Source organism: Strix uralensis, chromosome 14 (genome assembly GCF_047716275.1).
Source record: "Strix uralensis isolate ZFMK-TIS-50842 chromosome 14, bStrUra1, whole genome shotgun sequence".
Taxonomy (NCBI): Eukaryota; Metazoa; Chordata; class Aves; order Strigiformes; family Strigidae; genus Strix; species Strix uralensis.
Genome location: NC_133985.1, coordinates 2366549 through 2384200, shown reverse-complemented (window position 1 = coordinate 2384200; position 17652 = coordinate 2366549). Strand labels below are relative to the sequence as shown.

The following is a 17652-nucleotide window of genomic DNA, read 5'->3' as shown; positions in this document are numbered from 1 at the left end:
AGCGGGGAGCCAGGGTCCGATGGGGACAGGCTCCAGGCGAGTGCAGCAGCCAGGAGTGGTGCATTGCTGCCAACTTTGAGACAGCCCAGAAAGCAGAGCTAATTCCAGTCCCCACCCTCTTGCCAAGCCATCTGCCTGTCCTGAGACCACCGAGAGAGGATCCTGAGCAGCATTTCATTATTACCGAGCCATTACGAAAAGTAGATGAGCAGTGATTGATTATAATGAATGCAAATACCTGCCTTCTGACCCCAAATTGGCAGGACTGGACAGCTCTCCCACTAAGTAGTACAGCATGTCCTTCCACAGGCTCTGCAAACCTTTCCCATCCTCCTCAGCATTTCCACAAGCCATCAGGCACAGCACTGCCCATCCAGACCTGTCCTAGAAAACCATCACATCCAAGATCTGCTCTCCATAAGCCCTGGGGCCCTGCTCTCACAGGCTCATTTCCAGTACCTGAACCCATTGGGAAGGCTTTCCTGGAGTCCTCACCTTCATCAAGAGGGCAAAGGACAGTCCCCTCACACCAGGACAGGGTGAGAGTGGGGATCAGCAGGGTGAGAGCTGGGCGCTCTGTCACAAGCATGACACATCCCCGCTCACTGAGCATGTGTGTCCCTTCCTAGAGAGAGAGGTTCTGTGCCCAGAGGTGACAGCAGTCAGCTCTCCTCCAGGAGAACATGAACCATGAGGCATTCCTGCACCAGGGCACGCGCTTCAGCCTGCAAGTTGCCCTCCATGGGCCAGCAAACAATAAGTGACAGGAACACAGGAAAGGGTGGCACTGTCCTGCTGCAGACAACAGGGCATGGGGCAAGTGGGGGGACCAGCAAGAACCACTGCGGCCACCAACCCCAGCCAAGAGACCTTAAAGGACTGCCCTGGCCAGGGAGAGATGCTGTGAGTAGAGGCACCATGTCTCTGGGCTACATTATCAGACAACAGAGTGGGAACGGACCTGAGCACCTATCTAGTCCCTAGTTTCTGATCCTCTGAGCAGGCTATCTTGCCTGCCTGCAAGGAGGTCACCCATACCAGGGTCATTCTTGATGGGTGTCTGCCCAACCTACTGTCAAAACGCTCTGCTGATAGCTCCCACCCAGCTCCAGACCAGCTACCAGGGACAAGGGGATAACTCCTTGCAGAGGGGCAGATACCTCCAGTTTGCAGTTCCCAAAGCCTTTTTGGGACTGTTGCCATCTTCTGGCCTCTTTTCCGCACACAACTTCTTGCCATCAGCCCACCCAGCTCCATCCTCAAAGTACCACCCAGCCAGGGCCATGCTCAGACCATGCCACCACCGTAAGGCTCGGTCTGGTTCCAACCCTTGATTCACACCAGGGAGCACTTCTAGGAGGTCACCCTTAGGTCATGGTTTGGACTGCAGAGATACCTTAAGGGAGCAATTGCTTGGGGTAAGACCCTGAGACAGGAAAGACAAGAAGACCTGAGAGGATTCCCTGACACAGGCAATCAGCCAGCAATGCCAAGACATGGCTACAAACTCAGAAAGAGCTGGCTGACCCTGACACGCACAGAGACAAGGAACCTCTACTCAGCTGAACACCAGTGCCCTGGGTCTCCAAGGCAGCACCTCCTGCCCCCCTCCAACACACTGAATCTCTTATATTCTTGTTTCCTTTTTCTTCCCTAATATGAACTCTCCCCCTCCCCTAAACAGCGTCAGTATTGTCTGCTGCAACTTCCATACAAAACTTCTCCCCAAATCCACCGAGCACATAGGTGATCCTCCCCCTACCCCACCACATCCTAGGTTTCCCTGCCTGGAGTTATACAAATTATTTTCATTCAAGCTGGAAATCATCTGCTCCCCTCTAGTACCGCATGTTCTAGGGAACCTCATGTTTTCCTCCTCCAGACCGGTCACCCTCTTATCCAAGATGGAGCTGGACCGTGGGGCTGAAATGAAAGCAGTTCTCAATGACCCTTCTGGCCAAGCTTTGCAGCACACAGCCCAGCACCAAGCTGCAGCAGCCAGGCACTGGGAGCACGGTCATTTGGCAGAGAAAGAGCAGCACAGTGATTCATCTTCCTTTTGATCTTTAGCCTACCCTTGCAGACTCAATACTCTGTCCCCAAAATTTCTGGCAGTTGGCAGACTTCTCCACCTCCCCCCAGACCTGAGAAGGCAAGCGCTGAGAGGTGCTGGCACCCTTTCGGGGTTCAACTGCTGCACACCCAGTTCAGTAGGCGAGCAGATGCCTGGCTGCCAAAGTTGCCAGGGAGATGAGCTTCCTCCAGAGCCTCCCCTCGCCGCACACGTCCGCCCGAGCTCCTGCCGAGGACAGGCGTCCTTCGCCATCTGCACCAGACAGAGCACTGCACAGCGCAAAGAACACCTCACCAGGGAGAGGGGCAGAGCCTTCTCGTTCAAACGGCACCATTTGGACATGAAAGAGTGGTCCAGCAGTTTGGGAGGATGCTTGCTCACATCCTGGCAGCCTCCTCTAATCAGCGGGGAGAGCAGAGAGAGAAGCAGGATTCACTGACATCTTTGCTACACCCAGCCCAGCTCCCCACCAGCGCACCCAGCACTGACCACGCTGCTGCACCTGGCACCGAGCGGGCACAGGAGGACTGACAGAAGCTGCCAGACAGCTCCAGCACCTCCCAGCTCAGCGGAGGCACTTTATCACTCCCCAGCGCTTTATCACTCAGGCTCCTCTGCAGTGAGAATTTCTCAGACAACCAGAGTCGCCCACAGGCTTGCAGCCTCACAAACCTGCTGCCTACCACAGATTGATCTCCCGTAGCTCCTCCTGGCCAAGCACGCCACTCATCTCCGCCTTTCTCGCTGCGCCCACACCCTGCCCTGCCAGTGGCCGGCACAGATTTCTGGGAGAAGCCTATGCACTGTTCCAGGGCAGCATGGCTCTCCTCTACACTCAGCAGTGTCATGCAATGACTCAGGAGGGGAAACGGAGACGAGGCGCACTCCAGCACCAGCATCCAATGCCCTAAGGCTGGCAGAGCAGCTCCTCATAGGAGCCATGCCGCGCTGGTCACGGGAACCGGCAACTCCGTCTGATCCTGCTGGGAGAGGCACCCTCACCCCAGCAGTACAGCACCAGAACTGATCCCTTCTTGCAGGATTTTGGGGTGTGCCAAATGCTTTAAGGCTCAAGGCTCTGGACATGGTCGATGGTGCATTTTGCCTTACACGGCCCAAATCAAGTGGGGAGCTCAGCTGCAGCAGAACATGGCTCCCTTTTTGCCTGATGATGGAGTTTATTGCCTCTGTGCTCCCAAGCATGCACCAGCTTCTGATCCAGATCCAAACCCAAGTCAAGGTGTTGCCTGTGATTTAGAAAGGGCGTTATGCTTCAGGGCTCATATCTAAGGGTTATTAGCTAGCAAAGCACAAAGACAGCCACCAAGCAGCAGCTGGTGTCCAGGGGCTGTGCATGGAGAGGTACTAGATATAGAAACTAGCACTGCTGGGATCATGCAGGAGCCTTTTTAGTCTCCTCTTACTCACAGAGATCCTTGGGGAGATGCTTTATTTAGTCAAACGTTTCTGAAAGGGCGACTGAGAAATTAGCCAGTCTTTGCTCCATGCACGGCACATGCCTGGGAGTGGACAACCTCCGTTGTTTCAGGTACAGCTAAAGTCACCTGGACCTGCAGCACCAGCCAAGCAAAGTTTCAGTTGCCAGTTCCCCGTCACGGCTGGATCAGCTGGGAGACAAGGAGCTGACCTGGCCACGGGGACCATTTCCAGGCCAAATCCTGTGTGCCAGCTAACCAGGAGCAGAGAGCACCCGGAAATGTGCGGTCCTCGCAAGGGGTAAAAGCTGTCTGCAGCAAAGTGACCGTTCCCCATCTGCAGAAACTCAAGGCAAGAAGGAAGCAAGTTTTCACTCTTCTGAGGACCTAAGGAAGTGTGATTTTCTGAAGGTGGTGAGAAATAGTTTCAGACAGCTCTAATTAGTGGGATGGCGTGTGAGAAAATCCAGCTTTGCTGCTCCCTGCTCCACAGCTGTCCTGGGGTGAAGGGAGATCACCAGCATCAGTGGCTGGAGTCCCCCCGCACCCTTCCCCTGTGCCTGCCTGGCTTGGAGCAATCCCAATGATTTGCAGGATAGCGGAGGGGGATATTTTTGTATGAGCTGCTGGTCCAAAGTTGCCAGTGCTATTTCAGGCAGCAACACCTACACCACAATCCAGAGGGCTGTATTTTCCCGCGGGCACTTCAAATCAGGCCTCCCTCGTCTCCTTGCAAGTCAGCTGTAACCAACCTGGCTCCCAGAATCAACATATAAACAGCTCCCAGCATCGTGTGGCCACCAAGTCCAACACCACAGCTCCACCATGTTCCTGATTCCCACCGAGACCAAGGCACCTTCTGACCCAGAAAAAAAAGAACTCATCTTACAAGAAGTATCTGCTGCAACAACAGGTCCTCTGCCTGCAAATCTTCCCAGGGATCTGCCACCACCAGATTACTTGCCCAGACTAAGCTAGATAATCCTACAGACAAATTGCGTACTTTGTCCTGGAACTCTGCAGCATTTTCGGTGAGGTGCTCCAAGAGATGTACAAGCTCTAATTAAAGCTACTTTGCAACTTCCAGCATATGGAGGCAGAAAGACATTTGTTCCTCTGTGAAAGCAGAAATCATATCCCAGACAGGTTAAATCCCCACCAGCAAGAGCCCCTCCTGTATACAAAATATCTGCAAATGTATCTTTCGCACAGGAAACATGGACTCATATAAAGCGGAAAGCAGATGACAACACGAGTGACCCTTAAAGGGTCAGGACCACAATCCCCTTCCTGGATTCAAATCAGGAGTGGCCCCAGCAGGGCTGCCGTGCCACACAGCTACCCCACCAGTGAGAGCCAGCACCATGCCTTGCATCTATTTCTTCCTCCTTGATCTGTGCTTGTAGGCACAAAAGAGATGAGAGACCATCCCAAATTAAGGAGTTAAAAGATGTAAAGAAAACAGACAGGAGGAGAAGCAATAACAGGAATCATTATGTAACAGTATGAAAAAAACCAGTAATACTCCTGATGCAGAAGAGGTTTTAAGATGGGCAAGTGGGCGGTGAGACCCAGAGGATCCTGGGCCTGGAACCAGCTGGTCCCTGTGTGCCAGGGGAAGCAAACCCACGGCTGGGCAGAGATGCAGAGGCTGCAAACCTCGGGGGTTTGTAGGTAGGGAAGTTCCAGCCCCAAGAGCTTGCCCAGCAGTGGGATGGCGAAAGTGAGAATCCCCCCTCCCTGGATCCCAGCATGGGGGGGGCAGACACGGAGCAGTCCGGGTGAGGCCCCACACACATGCCAGCTGCACAGATCAGTTTCCCTGTTCCACCCCCCTCACCCCATATTACCCTTCCCTCTCCTCCTGGCTCTGCCCAGCGAGGGTCTGGGTCCCGTGCAGAACCTCACCACCCACTTTCTCTCCCCCAAGCAGAGCTGTGCAAACAGCAAACTGTCCCTCGGAGAGAGACACGGATGCTCTGACCACAGGCCTAATCCTGCAACACACCGTGAACCTCAGCAAGCAGCAAGAGCAGAGGACACGCAGCATCTCGGCCTGGGAGAAGGGTATGAATCACTAGAAAACAGACCCAGGCACAGATCCAGAGCAGGGAGAAGAAGGTCCTGCAAGGCCTCCATCTTCTGGAGTAGAGGGGATTTGAGTGATCAGAGCCACACGGTCCCCCTTCACCCACTCAGAAGTGGCCCCAGTATCTGTCCCACTGGCTCCATTATATCCCTTACAAGGCTGCAGCCTGGCTGTCCCTCAGAGCACACGTCGTGCTGGACACTTCAACCCCTGCCAACTCTGGAGTTGTCCACAGTCCCCATCTGCAGCAAGAATGGGAAAGAGCCCAGCACCCTTCCGGATCTCCCCTCCCAGCAGAAACCAAGGAGCAAGAAGGCAGACCATGGCCTGCTTTCCCAGTCCACACACCTTTCCAGCAGCTCCAGTGCTACGAATCAGAAGATCCTGCCACGAATGTCACCTTCAGAAGTAACCTCCCAGCTGAACCGAGAGCGTGAAGTGCTCGGGGAACCACAAGTTCAGCAGGCTGAGGCTCCCGTTTAATCTTCATCGCTGAGCCAAACCGCAGTTATGACAGTTCCCAACCACCAGCTTTTATTTTTCTTTTGCAATCTGCCATAGAGCTCTGCTGAGACAACGCTCCCGACAACCTGCAGAGTCCCTTAGCCAAGGAACCTATTCAGACCATCAAAGATACAGAAACAAAAGCATCAGCTCCAAGAAGGTGTCACGGGCAGAATGACATCCCTTAACTTGTTGTTACATCAGCCTACACATTAACACTTCGGGCCTCATCCAGGAAGCAAGGGAGCAGCCTCTGTTCCTCTTAAAGTCATACCCTGCTGCTCAGAGATGTGCAAGTTTGGAATCCTTCTTGCTTTAAAAAAAAATAAAAGCCACGTACCTTTTGCTGTGCTTTCACCTGATGATGAGACCACAGTCCTGAGAAATTCTCCATTTACCTTCCTTTTAACTCTGCAACAGCTATTTCACTAAATCCTCCATGTCCATGATGGCCCACATACAGATGCACATGAAATTAGTGTCTCCCAAATTAGTTTTTTTGTATGCAGTGCTAGCCCATTTTCTTCAACATCATATTCTGATAGGCAAGCTTCCACCTTTCTCCCAGGAAACACAATCTTCTAAATTTATCTTTTGGATAACTAAAAAGAGACAGGTCTGGCTTTCAAAACCTGGGGTCAGCAGCCCCAAATAGCAAAGTATTTCCCCCAGAAACACCTAGTTAATAACACAACAACAACAAAGCAGCTCACATATGTTCATTACAGAGCTAAGTATAACTTGACAAGGCACCTTGCTTTTAATGAGGCAAAAGGCCAATTAACCTGATGAGGAAGTACAGCATGCTGTCCCTGCGTGGGGAACCTGGATTCCCTGGAGATATGCCCCGTATATCCTCGTAACCCACCGAACATGGGAGATTCAAATCCGTTTCTGATGGCACGGCACGGTGCTCGGAGCTCTCCGGGTTAACACCGGCCTTCTCCAGATTTGGTGACACAGTATCTGAGCATTCAAGCCGGACGAAGGGCCAGCCTCACATTTTTGTAAGCTCAGATCCTATCCCTGGGAAAATGCAGTCATTGTCTTCGCGCAGTCCCCCACCGCCCAGCCCATCGCAGGTATTCGCCCTGCCGGAGGACAGCAAGGAAAATCCAGGCACAAAAGGAGTAAGGCTCCAGCAGGCGCTTCCCCGTGGAAGTCATTTCATAACGGCGTGTCCAAAGGTGGTGGCGGAGCAGCGCGCAGCGCGCACGGCAACGGCGCGAGTGCGCGGCCGGGAGCCCCCGAAACGCGCTGAGCGAACAAAAGAAAACCAACTTCCCGGCGGGGGGCCGGTATTTCGAAGGAGACAAAACTTCCCGGCACTTAGGGCACACCTGGAGAGCCAGCCTCTGCCCCAGGCCCCGCACCCCCCCCCGAAAGAGCCCCTCTCCGCATCCCTCGCCGCGCCCGGGGGAGGCCGGCGGCGGGCAGCGCCGCTGCGCGCAGAGTTAACGGAGCCCCCGCCGCGCGCCGGCAGCGGCTCTCCCGGCCGGGGCTGCCCGCCCTCACCGAGGCGAACGGAGGGAAGCGGCACCCGAGGCGGGAGCACTGGAAAACCGCCGAGCCCGGGGGCTCCAGAGGCGGCGCCGAGCGCAGCCGGGCCGCGGGCCCTTCCCCGCCCGCCCCGCACCGGCGCTCGGGGCTGCGCTACCGGCAACGGCGCCGGGGGGGGGGCCGGGGCAGGCCGGGACCTTGAGTCGGGCCAGCGGGGACCCCGGGGCCGACGGGGTGGGGGGAGCGCGGCTACGGCGGCCGGGCCCGGCGGAGCGCGTCGCCGCCCCCCCCCCTCGCCCCTGCTGCAGGCGCGGCTCCCGGTGCCGGCCGGGGGTTCGGCGGAGGGGGGGCGGGGAGGCGATCGCGGCGCACCCCTCCCCAGCCCCGGCGGTACGGACCTGTCGCCCCGCGGCCGCCCGGGCCACGGGCCAGCGCTCCCCGTCGCCGCTCCATCATCGCCCCCCCCCGCCCCCCGCCGCCGGTGCCGGCGCCCCCCCAGCCGCCGCCCCCCGCCTCCGCGGCGCGGCCCGTACCGCAGTCGGCGCAGAGGATCCGCGCCACGTCCCGCTTGAGGTTCTTGCCGCTGGTGTCGAGCGGCGCGAAGGCGGTGCGGAAGACGAGCGGCTCCTCGGTGGGCTCCAGGAAGAAGATGTAGCGGTGGTTGCGCTTCACTTTAAAGCAGGGCGCCTTGGAGCCCACGCTGATGAGCTGCTCCCGCTGCAGCCCGCCGCTGTTGAGGGGCCACAGGTCGAGCACCTTGACCAAGACCCCCCCGGCGGGACCGGCGGCTCCGCGGCTGTCATTGCCGCCGCCGGCGGGGGGGCCCACGGACTGCACCTTGCCCTCCAGCACCACCGCCGCCGTGTACGCCTGGTCCTGCACCGACTTAAGGCTGGGCGAGTAGCAGGCGAGGGAAACGCCGAAGAGCAGCATGGAGAAGCCGGGCGCCGGGTCGCGCCTCATGCCGCCGGCTGCCGCTCGCTCCCCGCCGGCCCTGCGGCGGCCGGGCTGCGGGGCTGCGGCGCGGCGGGCGCGGCGGGGCGGAGCGGAGCGGCGCGGCGCGGCGTGGCGCGGGCCCGCGCGGATCCTCCTCCGAGCGAGGGAGGGAGGTGGGATGCGCTCACAGCCGCCCCTTCCCCCAGGATGCTGACCCCCCCACACCCCCGCCGCAAAAAAAAAAAAAAAAAAAAAAAAAAAAAAGGTGATTCCCTGCCCGGGGACTCCCCCCCCGGGGATGCCCGCTGCAGCAGAGGGGATCCCTGCATCACTGTCTGCCTCTCCTGCAGGGCCTGGGGGTCCCCGGGGATGGAGACAGATCGTGTCGCCTCCATCTCAGCCATGGAGTCAGCCCCTCGCCAAGCCCCCAGGCACTCACAGACACCCCCCCCTCGCTAAGATGCCGTCAAAGATGCACTGATTTGGGGGCGGCTGCAGGTGACACGGGGCTTCTCTGATGTGCAGGGCCCAGGAGCCAGGGGCTTCCTCTTTGCCCGATGTTTTTATGGAGCTGGGAGATTTGTGCCTGAGATTCCCCGCACACCTGAAGAAAAGGCATTAACGCAGAGACAAATGGAGTAAGGTAATAGCCGAGGAGACAAAGCCTCCTTTCATGCCCTGATCCCTGCTGTCTCTTTTTAATAAACAAGTGCTCTTCCCCTGCAGTGGTTTCCAGGAGGAGTCAGTTTAATCTCTAAAAAGTGGCTTATTTGGGTTTATTTTCAAAGCTGATCCTGAAGCATCTGTACTTGCAAAGCCTCACTGCCCAGATGCCACAGTGTGGAAGGGAGCTGAGATGCTAAATTAGCAGCAGAGGATTTCATATCTGCTATTGCACTAGATTCTGCGTTGAAGGGGAGCGGCCGCAGCCCCATGGCGACAGAGGTGACCTGGAGGCAGGGAGGCTGGGCTCGGCCTTCTCTGAGGCAGCGGGTCGGGTGCACAGCCCTGCCTGCGCTGCAAGGGAGACCCAGCCCCCTGCCCCAGTGGCTTTTCAGCCTCAAGGGAATCCCTCAGCACACCCTGAAGGATGACAAGCGCCAGGTCTTTGAGCACATTGGGAGAGAAGAGGAGCACAGATGGCAGGATCAGGGTTTGCTCTCCAATTAACATAGCGCAGCCAGAATCATCAGGAAAAATGGGAAGGGAGCAGAACTGCGGTGCCCAGCACAGGCACCAAGCACTGCCTTTCCTCGTGTTGCCCTGGCTCTGCTGCCTGGGGCAGGAGCCAGCATTGTCCCACCGCTGGCACACAGCAGCACAGCCCCACACCCCCCGCAAGCTCTGCAGCCATGGAGTGGTCACGGCTCTGCACTGCCAGCCCTGACAGCTGCTATTCCCCCTCTCCGGGGAGCCCAACAGCTCTGCCATTGCAGGACCGCGATGCACCAGAACCAGCACAGTGTGTTAAAAGCAGGGCTTGGGGAGCATTTCTTACATGCATTTTCTCTTGCTAAATGTGATTCTGTGTGGCTTTCTGCTGTCAGGTGTTTCCAGAAAGCTTTCTCTCTCCCCCTGTTTGGTAACCATGCAAAACTGCAGAGGAACCCAGGCAGAGGCACAAGGGCCCAGAAGTGTTTCCCATGGCAGAGGGAAGGGCAGTATTTTGGATTCAGGAAGCTGCTCGGCGTAGTAGGGAAACCACCTGACCTCTCTGCTTTTGACACAAATCTCTGTGGAAATGCCCTAACATTTTGCTCAGAGAGCAACACAGGTTCTGCCTGAGAAGGAAGGAGATATCTGACAGCATAACGTGATCAGGAGCTCCTCAGCTCTACCCTGCCCCTCACCGGAGAAGAAGGTTTAGTGCCCCGGCATTTGAGTTGCTGATCCTTGTCTTCCCCCTGTTTGCAGGTGGAAATCCCAGCAGAACCACAATGGCCAGAATGGTTCAAATGGCTGAGAGAAATTGAGCACAAGATACCTGTGAGGCCTCTGGGGCGATTTTGAAAAGTGAGGTTTGTCTCTGGGGCATTTTGGAGTCCAGGACACTTGGCCCCGTAACAGGGCACTGGCCATGTCTCCTTTTAGCAGTATTTTTCCTGCTGTTCAGCCTAGCTCTTGTGAAGACAACTAGTCTTCATCGCCAGAGACGCTTGCATTTCTGTTATCATTTGGGAAATGGTTGAGGACTAAATCCCTTCTCTGCTGCTTCTCCCATATAAATGGAAAATTGTTCTTTTCTGTAGGTCCTTGGGCATTTTGACACATGAAATGAATAAGGCAAGGCCCTGGATACAGTCACCAGCCCAATATGAACACTAGTTTTGAGACAATGAAGCCTAAATAACATACTTTTTAAAATATCTCTCTTCAATTACCTCGCAAAAACTTAACATTTGTTCATAGAATAACAGGATTACTGAGATTGGCAGGGACCTCAAGGAGGTCTGTGGTCCAAGACCCCATTCACAGCAAGGCCAGCTGGGGTGGGTTGCTCCGGGTCATGCTTGAACCTTGCTGGTGAACCTGTTCCAGGTTTAACCACCTTCCTGGTGAAAAAAGCTTTTCCTTATCTCTAATGGAAATTCCCTGCATTCCAACTTGTGCCTGTTGCCTCTTGACCACCCTCAATCTGAGAGGCTCTGCCCCTCTATCCCCTCTCTCAGGAGGCTGCCGGCAGCACCAAGATCTCCTCTTCTCCAGACTGAACAAAGCCAGCTCACTGAGACTTTTCTCATACCTCCTGATCTCTAGCCCCTGACCTCTGCTGCTCTCATTCCAGTCTGTCAATGTCTTTCTAGTGCCAAGAAGTCCCAGTCTCAACTCAACCTCCAGCTGGGATTTCCAATGCCCCATAGAGTGGAGGGATCCCTTCCCTCACCCTGCTTGTTGCACCCTGGCCATACAGCAGGTTTTGTGGGCTCTAGGAGAGGTTCTGTTTATTAGGGTCAGCAAGGGGCCAAAAGATTCCTCCAATGTGCTGGTGTCAGATGGCTGATCCTCACCTGCAAACCACGCCGGAGTTCACCACAGGTCCCAAAGTGACAGCTGGAGGGAGAAGGTCCCAATTCATCCTGAGAGGGCTGGAGGACATTCCTCCTGGTGGGATGCTGGGGATGCGTAGGGAGACGGCCCAAAGCGTGCAGGGACAAGGCTGACCATCATCCACTGAGGGCAGCAAAGCCAGGCAGGAGGTGGTGTGGTTTTGCTGATAGGGAAGTGCACAGGGCTTACTTCTAGCGTGGCCATAGACTGGTGATACCGAGTCGCATCCTTTTCTAACATCTGCCCCCAGGCTTTGCATTGCCTGGTGGCTCAGGCAGTGATCTGCGAAGGGTCTTTCTCTGCATCTGGGCTGTGCCATGCATCACCATGAGGCCTCCTGGCCACAGTGCTCTTTTCTAGAAAGAGCTCAGAAGAGCAAGTGCGTGCTGGGGCTCAAGGGTTGTGCCTTGTTGTAGGTCAGGGACTTGCATTGGTTTTATCTGCACGAGAAGATGGACAAAAACCTTTGGGCTCAAAAGCCAGTTTGCGAAATAGAACTATTTAAATCTCACCTTTTGCTTCTAGATGCATTTTCTGCAGCTCCCATGTCTGTTCTCCAGCTTCGTCACCATAGTTGTTAGTTAACATCATCCTTGCTTAGTCTCAAGGCTGACACATATTTTCAAATTTTCACCCTGTTTAAGGATGGTCAAAACTGTGGCAAATTTAAATACTTTCCAGCTTCTTCTCTCTTCTGCAAAATCCACTGCACCTTTCATAAAGACACTTTGTGTTTGTCATCAACCAGAAGCCAGACCTCTCTGCATCTATCCATCTCAATGCAACTGCTCTTGAATGTTTGTGTCTCTGACCCACCCATACCCCTTCACTTCTGGGATTTTATTTCTTCATTTTCCATATTTTTCCTTTGTCAGCCAACAAAGTCAGTTCATTCTGCATGCAGGCACAAGCCGGTATCCCTCATGAAGACTCAAAATTTTCAAAAAACAACTGTTTCATCCCCCTGTTGCTTTTATTTCTCCAAAGCTTGTCTTTCCCCTACCTCCCTGCTGCAAAAAACATCATATTTGCCATCCTGAAAGGGAGATGGAGCATTTGAGCTCAGCCCAGATTTCACTCTGCCTGGAGGATGCCAAGATTTCAGCAGCACCATCAGAGGTTTTTACCCCTCAGACAACTGCTGCAGGGGCTGTTTTTTCATTCACCTCCTTTAATTTTGCTCCTGCAATTTCCCAGGGATGCCTGAAAAACAAAGCGCTTCTCTGTTTTCCTCTGGTCTCTGTTTTCCTCTGCCAGGGGAGCTCCTGGCACAGAGCCCTGCCTGGTGACAGATGCCACGAAGGGCAGTGTCCCAAGGGATACCACAAAGGGCAGTGGTCCAGTGTCCCTCCCCGCCTCAGGGAACCCTGCAGTTCTTCTGCAAGGAAAGACATTGACGCCCAATGGCACAGGCAGGCGGGTTGCACAGCTTCAGTATCTTCCATAGGTTGCAGATCCTCAGCCTCCTCCACCTTAGTTGAAGAAACATTCCCGCAGATGCAATGTGGGTAAGTCCTGTCAAAGAAATGGGCTTTTGGTATAATGAGGAACACAGCATCTGCCTTTCCACCCCAGGGTATTCTGGATGGGCTGGTGTTATCCAGCATGGGGCTGTGCTAAGCTCTTCCCTGCTTCGGGCGAGCCTCAGAAGCATGCATGTCCCTCCATCTCCCCCAGACCTCCCCAGCACCATGTCTGTCCTGGTCCCCTGCAGGGACTCTGGAGCCCTGCTGGTGTGAAATGGCAGACTCAGGAGACACCTACCTGTACCCCAGCCAAGGGAACATAGTTTCCCTTCCCTGTGGGACATTTCTTCCCTGCGACAGTCAGGTGTATTCCAAAGGCTTAGAAACATGCCTGAAAACCAACAAATCCAGTGCAGACAGGTTTTTTCCCACCTCAGTGTCTTCTCTGCAAGGATTCGTCTCGTTCAGCTTGCGGCTCTCTAGCAACAGGAGGTACGTAGCCCATGGGGAACATCAGTACCTGCCACACAGGGCAGGAGCAAGCCCTTCACCAGGACACACAACACTCCTGGCACCAGGGAGATGCTGCCACAGCCTTGGGTGAAATGAGAAAGGCAGATGATAAATGATGAACTCAGATATGATATGGAAAAAGCAAAGTCCAGCACTCAATTTGAGACTCCAGTCTGCAGATTGACTAAGCAGGACCATGGTCAAAATAAACCATATCTGGCAGTCCTTCCAGGTAGGTAAGGACTGGGATGGAGAGAGATCTCTGAAATCTCCTATTCCATCGGCCTGTCAAAGGCTCCAACAAGCAGCACGGCTGCAGCAAAGGAAACCAAGACCCATCTCAGGAGTCCTCCACCAGCAATGTTGCCATGGTCTCAGCGGTTTCCTCAGCTTACCCCTGCCCCATTGTGTTCCCGTGTCTCCTGCCTATTAACGTCACCTTCCGGACCAGTGCCAGCAGGGGAAGGCAGAACTGAGGGATGTAGCTGTAAGCACCAGTGCTGCCTCTCCCAGAAAGAGACCATCATGGAGTGGAGGCCTGAAGCAGCTACCCCTCCTTCCCTGAGCTGTGAGAGCGCTGTCCTACTGTCTTTCTGTGAGATGTTCAACAGCCCAAAAAAAAGTTGGGCACATTTGCTGTTGGGAGACAAATCAGTACTTTACTGGAAAGTAAATCTTACCTATCCTGAAAAAGCTTTTCCCTCTTGGCACATGGCAGTCAAAGGGAAAAAGAAATCAAGAGTAAATGGTTTCTATTCTTCACTGGAGAGAAGCTATTAGGGTTGCCTCCAGCCCCTTTGTGACATATTAACCTAGGTGCAAGGAAGAAAAAAAGCCACTCATCTTCTGCGGAAATGTGTGCCCCTTTTATTTGCTGCCCTCCCCTAGAAACTCATTCACTCCCTGTCCACCCACACAAGCAAGAACGATGAATGAAAACAAAATATAAACAATTCAGCCTTCCCTTTTTCCTCCCAGCCTTCCAATCAGATGTTTCAGTCCATGCCTTAGTACCCAAATTTTCCATGTTGATCATTCTGATGGTGTGCCTATACAGCCTCGGGTCACTGTGCCTCTCCCACACTCTTGTTTCTTAGATATGTACATCTGCATCCAACACATTTATCAGCAGCTCCAGCTCTGGGAGGGTTTCACACCACTCAGGATGGAGGACACAGAGGGGAGCCTGTCTCTGAAGACCAATTGCTGTGCCATCACTGCCCACCCTACCCAGGACCAGAGGACTTCTCTCATGAGACCAGCAGACACAGACACCAGCAGAAAGCTGCTGATCAGCGAGGCAACACTTCTTGTCCCCCAAAGGACAGTGTTGGCCAGGCACTGTGATGTGTCACCAGAAAGGTGACACAGAGGTGTAAAATGGCACTGGCAGGGGCAGTGCTCCCCACACAAGGGTGTATCTTCAGCTCCTGGGCACTACAGCCCCCAGTCTCCAGGCCACCAGTGAGAGACCCCTCCATCCCAGAGACTCCCCTGGGACTGGATTTCTCTGCCAGCCGCTCAGATTTTTCTCTCTCTCTTCCCTTCTCTCTGCATAACCTCCTTACACTCCCCTGGGTATTAAATAACCATTACAGTTATGCCAGTGCATCAGGTATGTCTGTGCACCTCCAAGTTCCCTTCACAGGTAAAGTTCATATCAGTTACGTGTTGCCTCACGCATAGCCTGAGTCAGGAGAGCCTCTATTTGAAAGAACTATAAAGAAATACTGTGAAGAAGAAAAGTGAAGAGCAAAATCTCCAAATCACCATGAAAAATGCAATAGTTGAAGCAGCCAGCTATTGCCAGACATGATATACCATTGCAAAGGTAAAAACCAGTGCTGGTCATAAAATCCTTGATATGGTTTTGCCTTCTCTAACGATGCTGCTTGTCTAGAGAATGAATGATGCATCTCTAGAGGGCATGGATGCAAAACTGAGAAATGGGTGCCATCACAGTGATAAAGTCTGTCCTAAGCTTTAGCATTTTAAGTGGCGAGGGGCTCCAGGTCATCTGCTGCAAGATTGTTTCTTGTGGATTCAAAACCAGTTCAGCTCCTGCTTTTGGAGGTGGCATCTCAAACAACACTTGTTTAAATTTTTGCTGTGAAAGCAGATGAAGCAGCCTGGAGAGCTGTGGGACAGCAGGGAACCTTCTCTCTGAAGCAGCACCATTGTATTGACAAGAGAAACTCTCCATGTACAGCCTCACCAGTTCTGCTCGGAGCACTTCTACCTCACTCCAACTTTTCATTGAAAAATAACAACATCAACTAGGGGGGAGTACACATGGATTTTGCTCAACCAGAAACTACCATTTTTTGACCAACAAACAGTGTATCACAACACTGGTAAAAACTCATTCACACCAAGCTCCTGCCAGAGATACAACAACATACACAAAGGGCCACCAAGTGATGCTGGCATGGGAGCAGCCAGGCCCAGCAGGGGTGGCAACTTCCCTTAATATTGCACTTTAAGCTCATAACGAGACCCCAAATTCTTCCTGGTGACTGCATCTCACAACAGAGCAGAAACTCTGAGCTGTTATAGCATCAGCCAAGCGTCACGCAGGAGGCTTCAAATGAAGTCAACGTGGCTGTTAATCCAGCTCATGCAGAGGTTTCATGTTATAAATGTCCACAATCAGCACCTCTTCTTCCCCTCCAGGACATCCCAGAGCTTTGTATGGGCAGCGCTTTGCAGAGATCGAGGTGCTGGCTAAGGGCTGTGACAAATGCATCAGCACTAGCGTGGCCAGCAGGGACAGGGAAGGGATCTTACCCCTGTAACTCAGCACTGGTGAGGCCGCCCCTCGATGAGTGGGTTCAGTTTTGGGCCCCTCACTCCAAAAAGGCCATCGAATGACTCGAGCGTGTCCAGAGAAGGGCAACGGAGCTGGTGCAGGGTCTGGAGCACAGGTGTGATGGGGAGCGGCTGAGGGAACTGAGGGAACTGGGGTCTGGAGAAGAGGAGGCTGAGGGGAGACCTCATGGCCCTCTACAAATACATGAAAGGAGGGTGCAGAGAGGGGGGATGAGTCTCTTGAGCCAAGGAACAAGCACCAGGACAAGAGGGAATGGCCTCAAGCTGCGCCAGGGCAGGGTCAGACTGGCTCTTAGGAAGGATTTCTTTGCAGAAGGGGTTGTTGGGCGTTGGAATGGGCTGCCCAGGGCAGGGGGGGAGTCCCCATCCCTGGAGGGGTTGAAGAGTCGGGCTGACCCAGCGCTGAGGGATCTGGTGGAGTTGAGAACGGTCAGGGTGAGGTTCATGGTTGGGCTGGAGGAGCTTCAAGGGCTTTTCCAACCAAGGTGATTCTGTGATTCTGTGAGATGAGGCTGATGACCATGGGGCAATGCTGGCAAGTTTGAAACTGGGGGGGGTACATGCATCCAGCGAAAAGCTGATGAAAGCATTTCCATGAAAACAACAGCAAAATATATGCATCATTGAGGTGAACTGGGCTGCTCAGATCCTCTGACTGAGTGCTGAGGGTTGTCTGCAGACTCAGAAAAATGTTTCTCTCTCCCACTTTTGCCAGTTTTGTGATTTTGATGTAAAAATATGTTCAGTGGGTACATATCTTATTACATATGTAGGAAACACAGAAAAGAAGGACTTGAGGTGCCACCACAATAATATAGACATGGCTCCTTGTCTGGCTTTGTCCTTAATTCCCTGTTTAAATATTGTCTGCCACCGTTTAGCCAAGAGACCTTCTCCGAATGATTTCTGAGATTCAGGAGACTATTTCTGCAGCAACAAATTAATGCTTGCAGGCACCCCATGGCTGGAGAACGCCCTCAATATTACAGAAGTGGTAACGTGTTTAATGATTGAAATAAATAGAAAAGCCCAGGAGCTGAGGTAGTAGCATCTAAGCCAGTAGCATCTAAGCCCTGTACTGAGAGGTTCAGAAACCTTACGGCAAGATTAAATACAGGTCTCACAAACCAGAACAACAGTGCTTTTACTGAGAAGATAATCAAGCCCTGGAGGAAATTACACGATATAAAGCTTCGATTTAAAATAAATGTGAAATGAGTTGGTGGATTCGGGACCAGTTCCTTATGGAAAAGCTTT

At 53.7% G+C, this 17652-nt stretch overlaps 1 protein-coding gene across 5 annotated transcripts in view; it reads right to left on the bottom strand.

Annotated features, from left to right (window-relative positions):
* The window catches only part of NRG2 (neuregulin 2), a 171453-nt gene extending 162852 nt beyond the window's left edge, over positions 1 to 8601 (bottom strand). For 4 of the 5 annotated variants that reach the window (XM_074884117.1, XM_074884118.1, XM_074884121.1 and 1 more), the window contains exon 1: positions 8137 to 8601. In XM_074884117.1, coding sequence (XP_074740218.1) covers positions 8137 to 8566 — 430 coding nt within the window. In that variant the 5' untranslated portion in view covers positions 8567 to 8601. Of the gene's footprint in view, positions 1 to 6971; positions 7075 to 8136 lie in introns of those variants that run through there. The other variant, XM_074884122.1, reaches the window with a different exon arrangement.
* Between the last annotated feature and the right edge of the window lie 9051 nt (positions 8602 to 17652).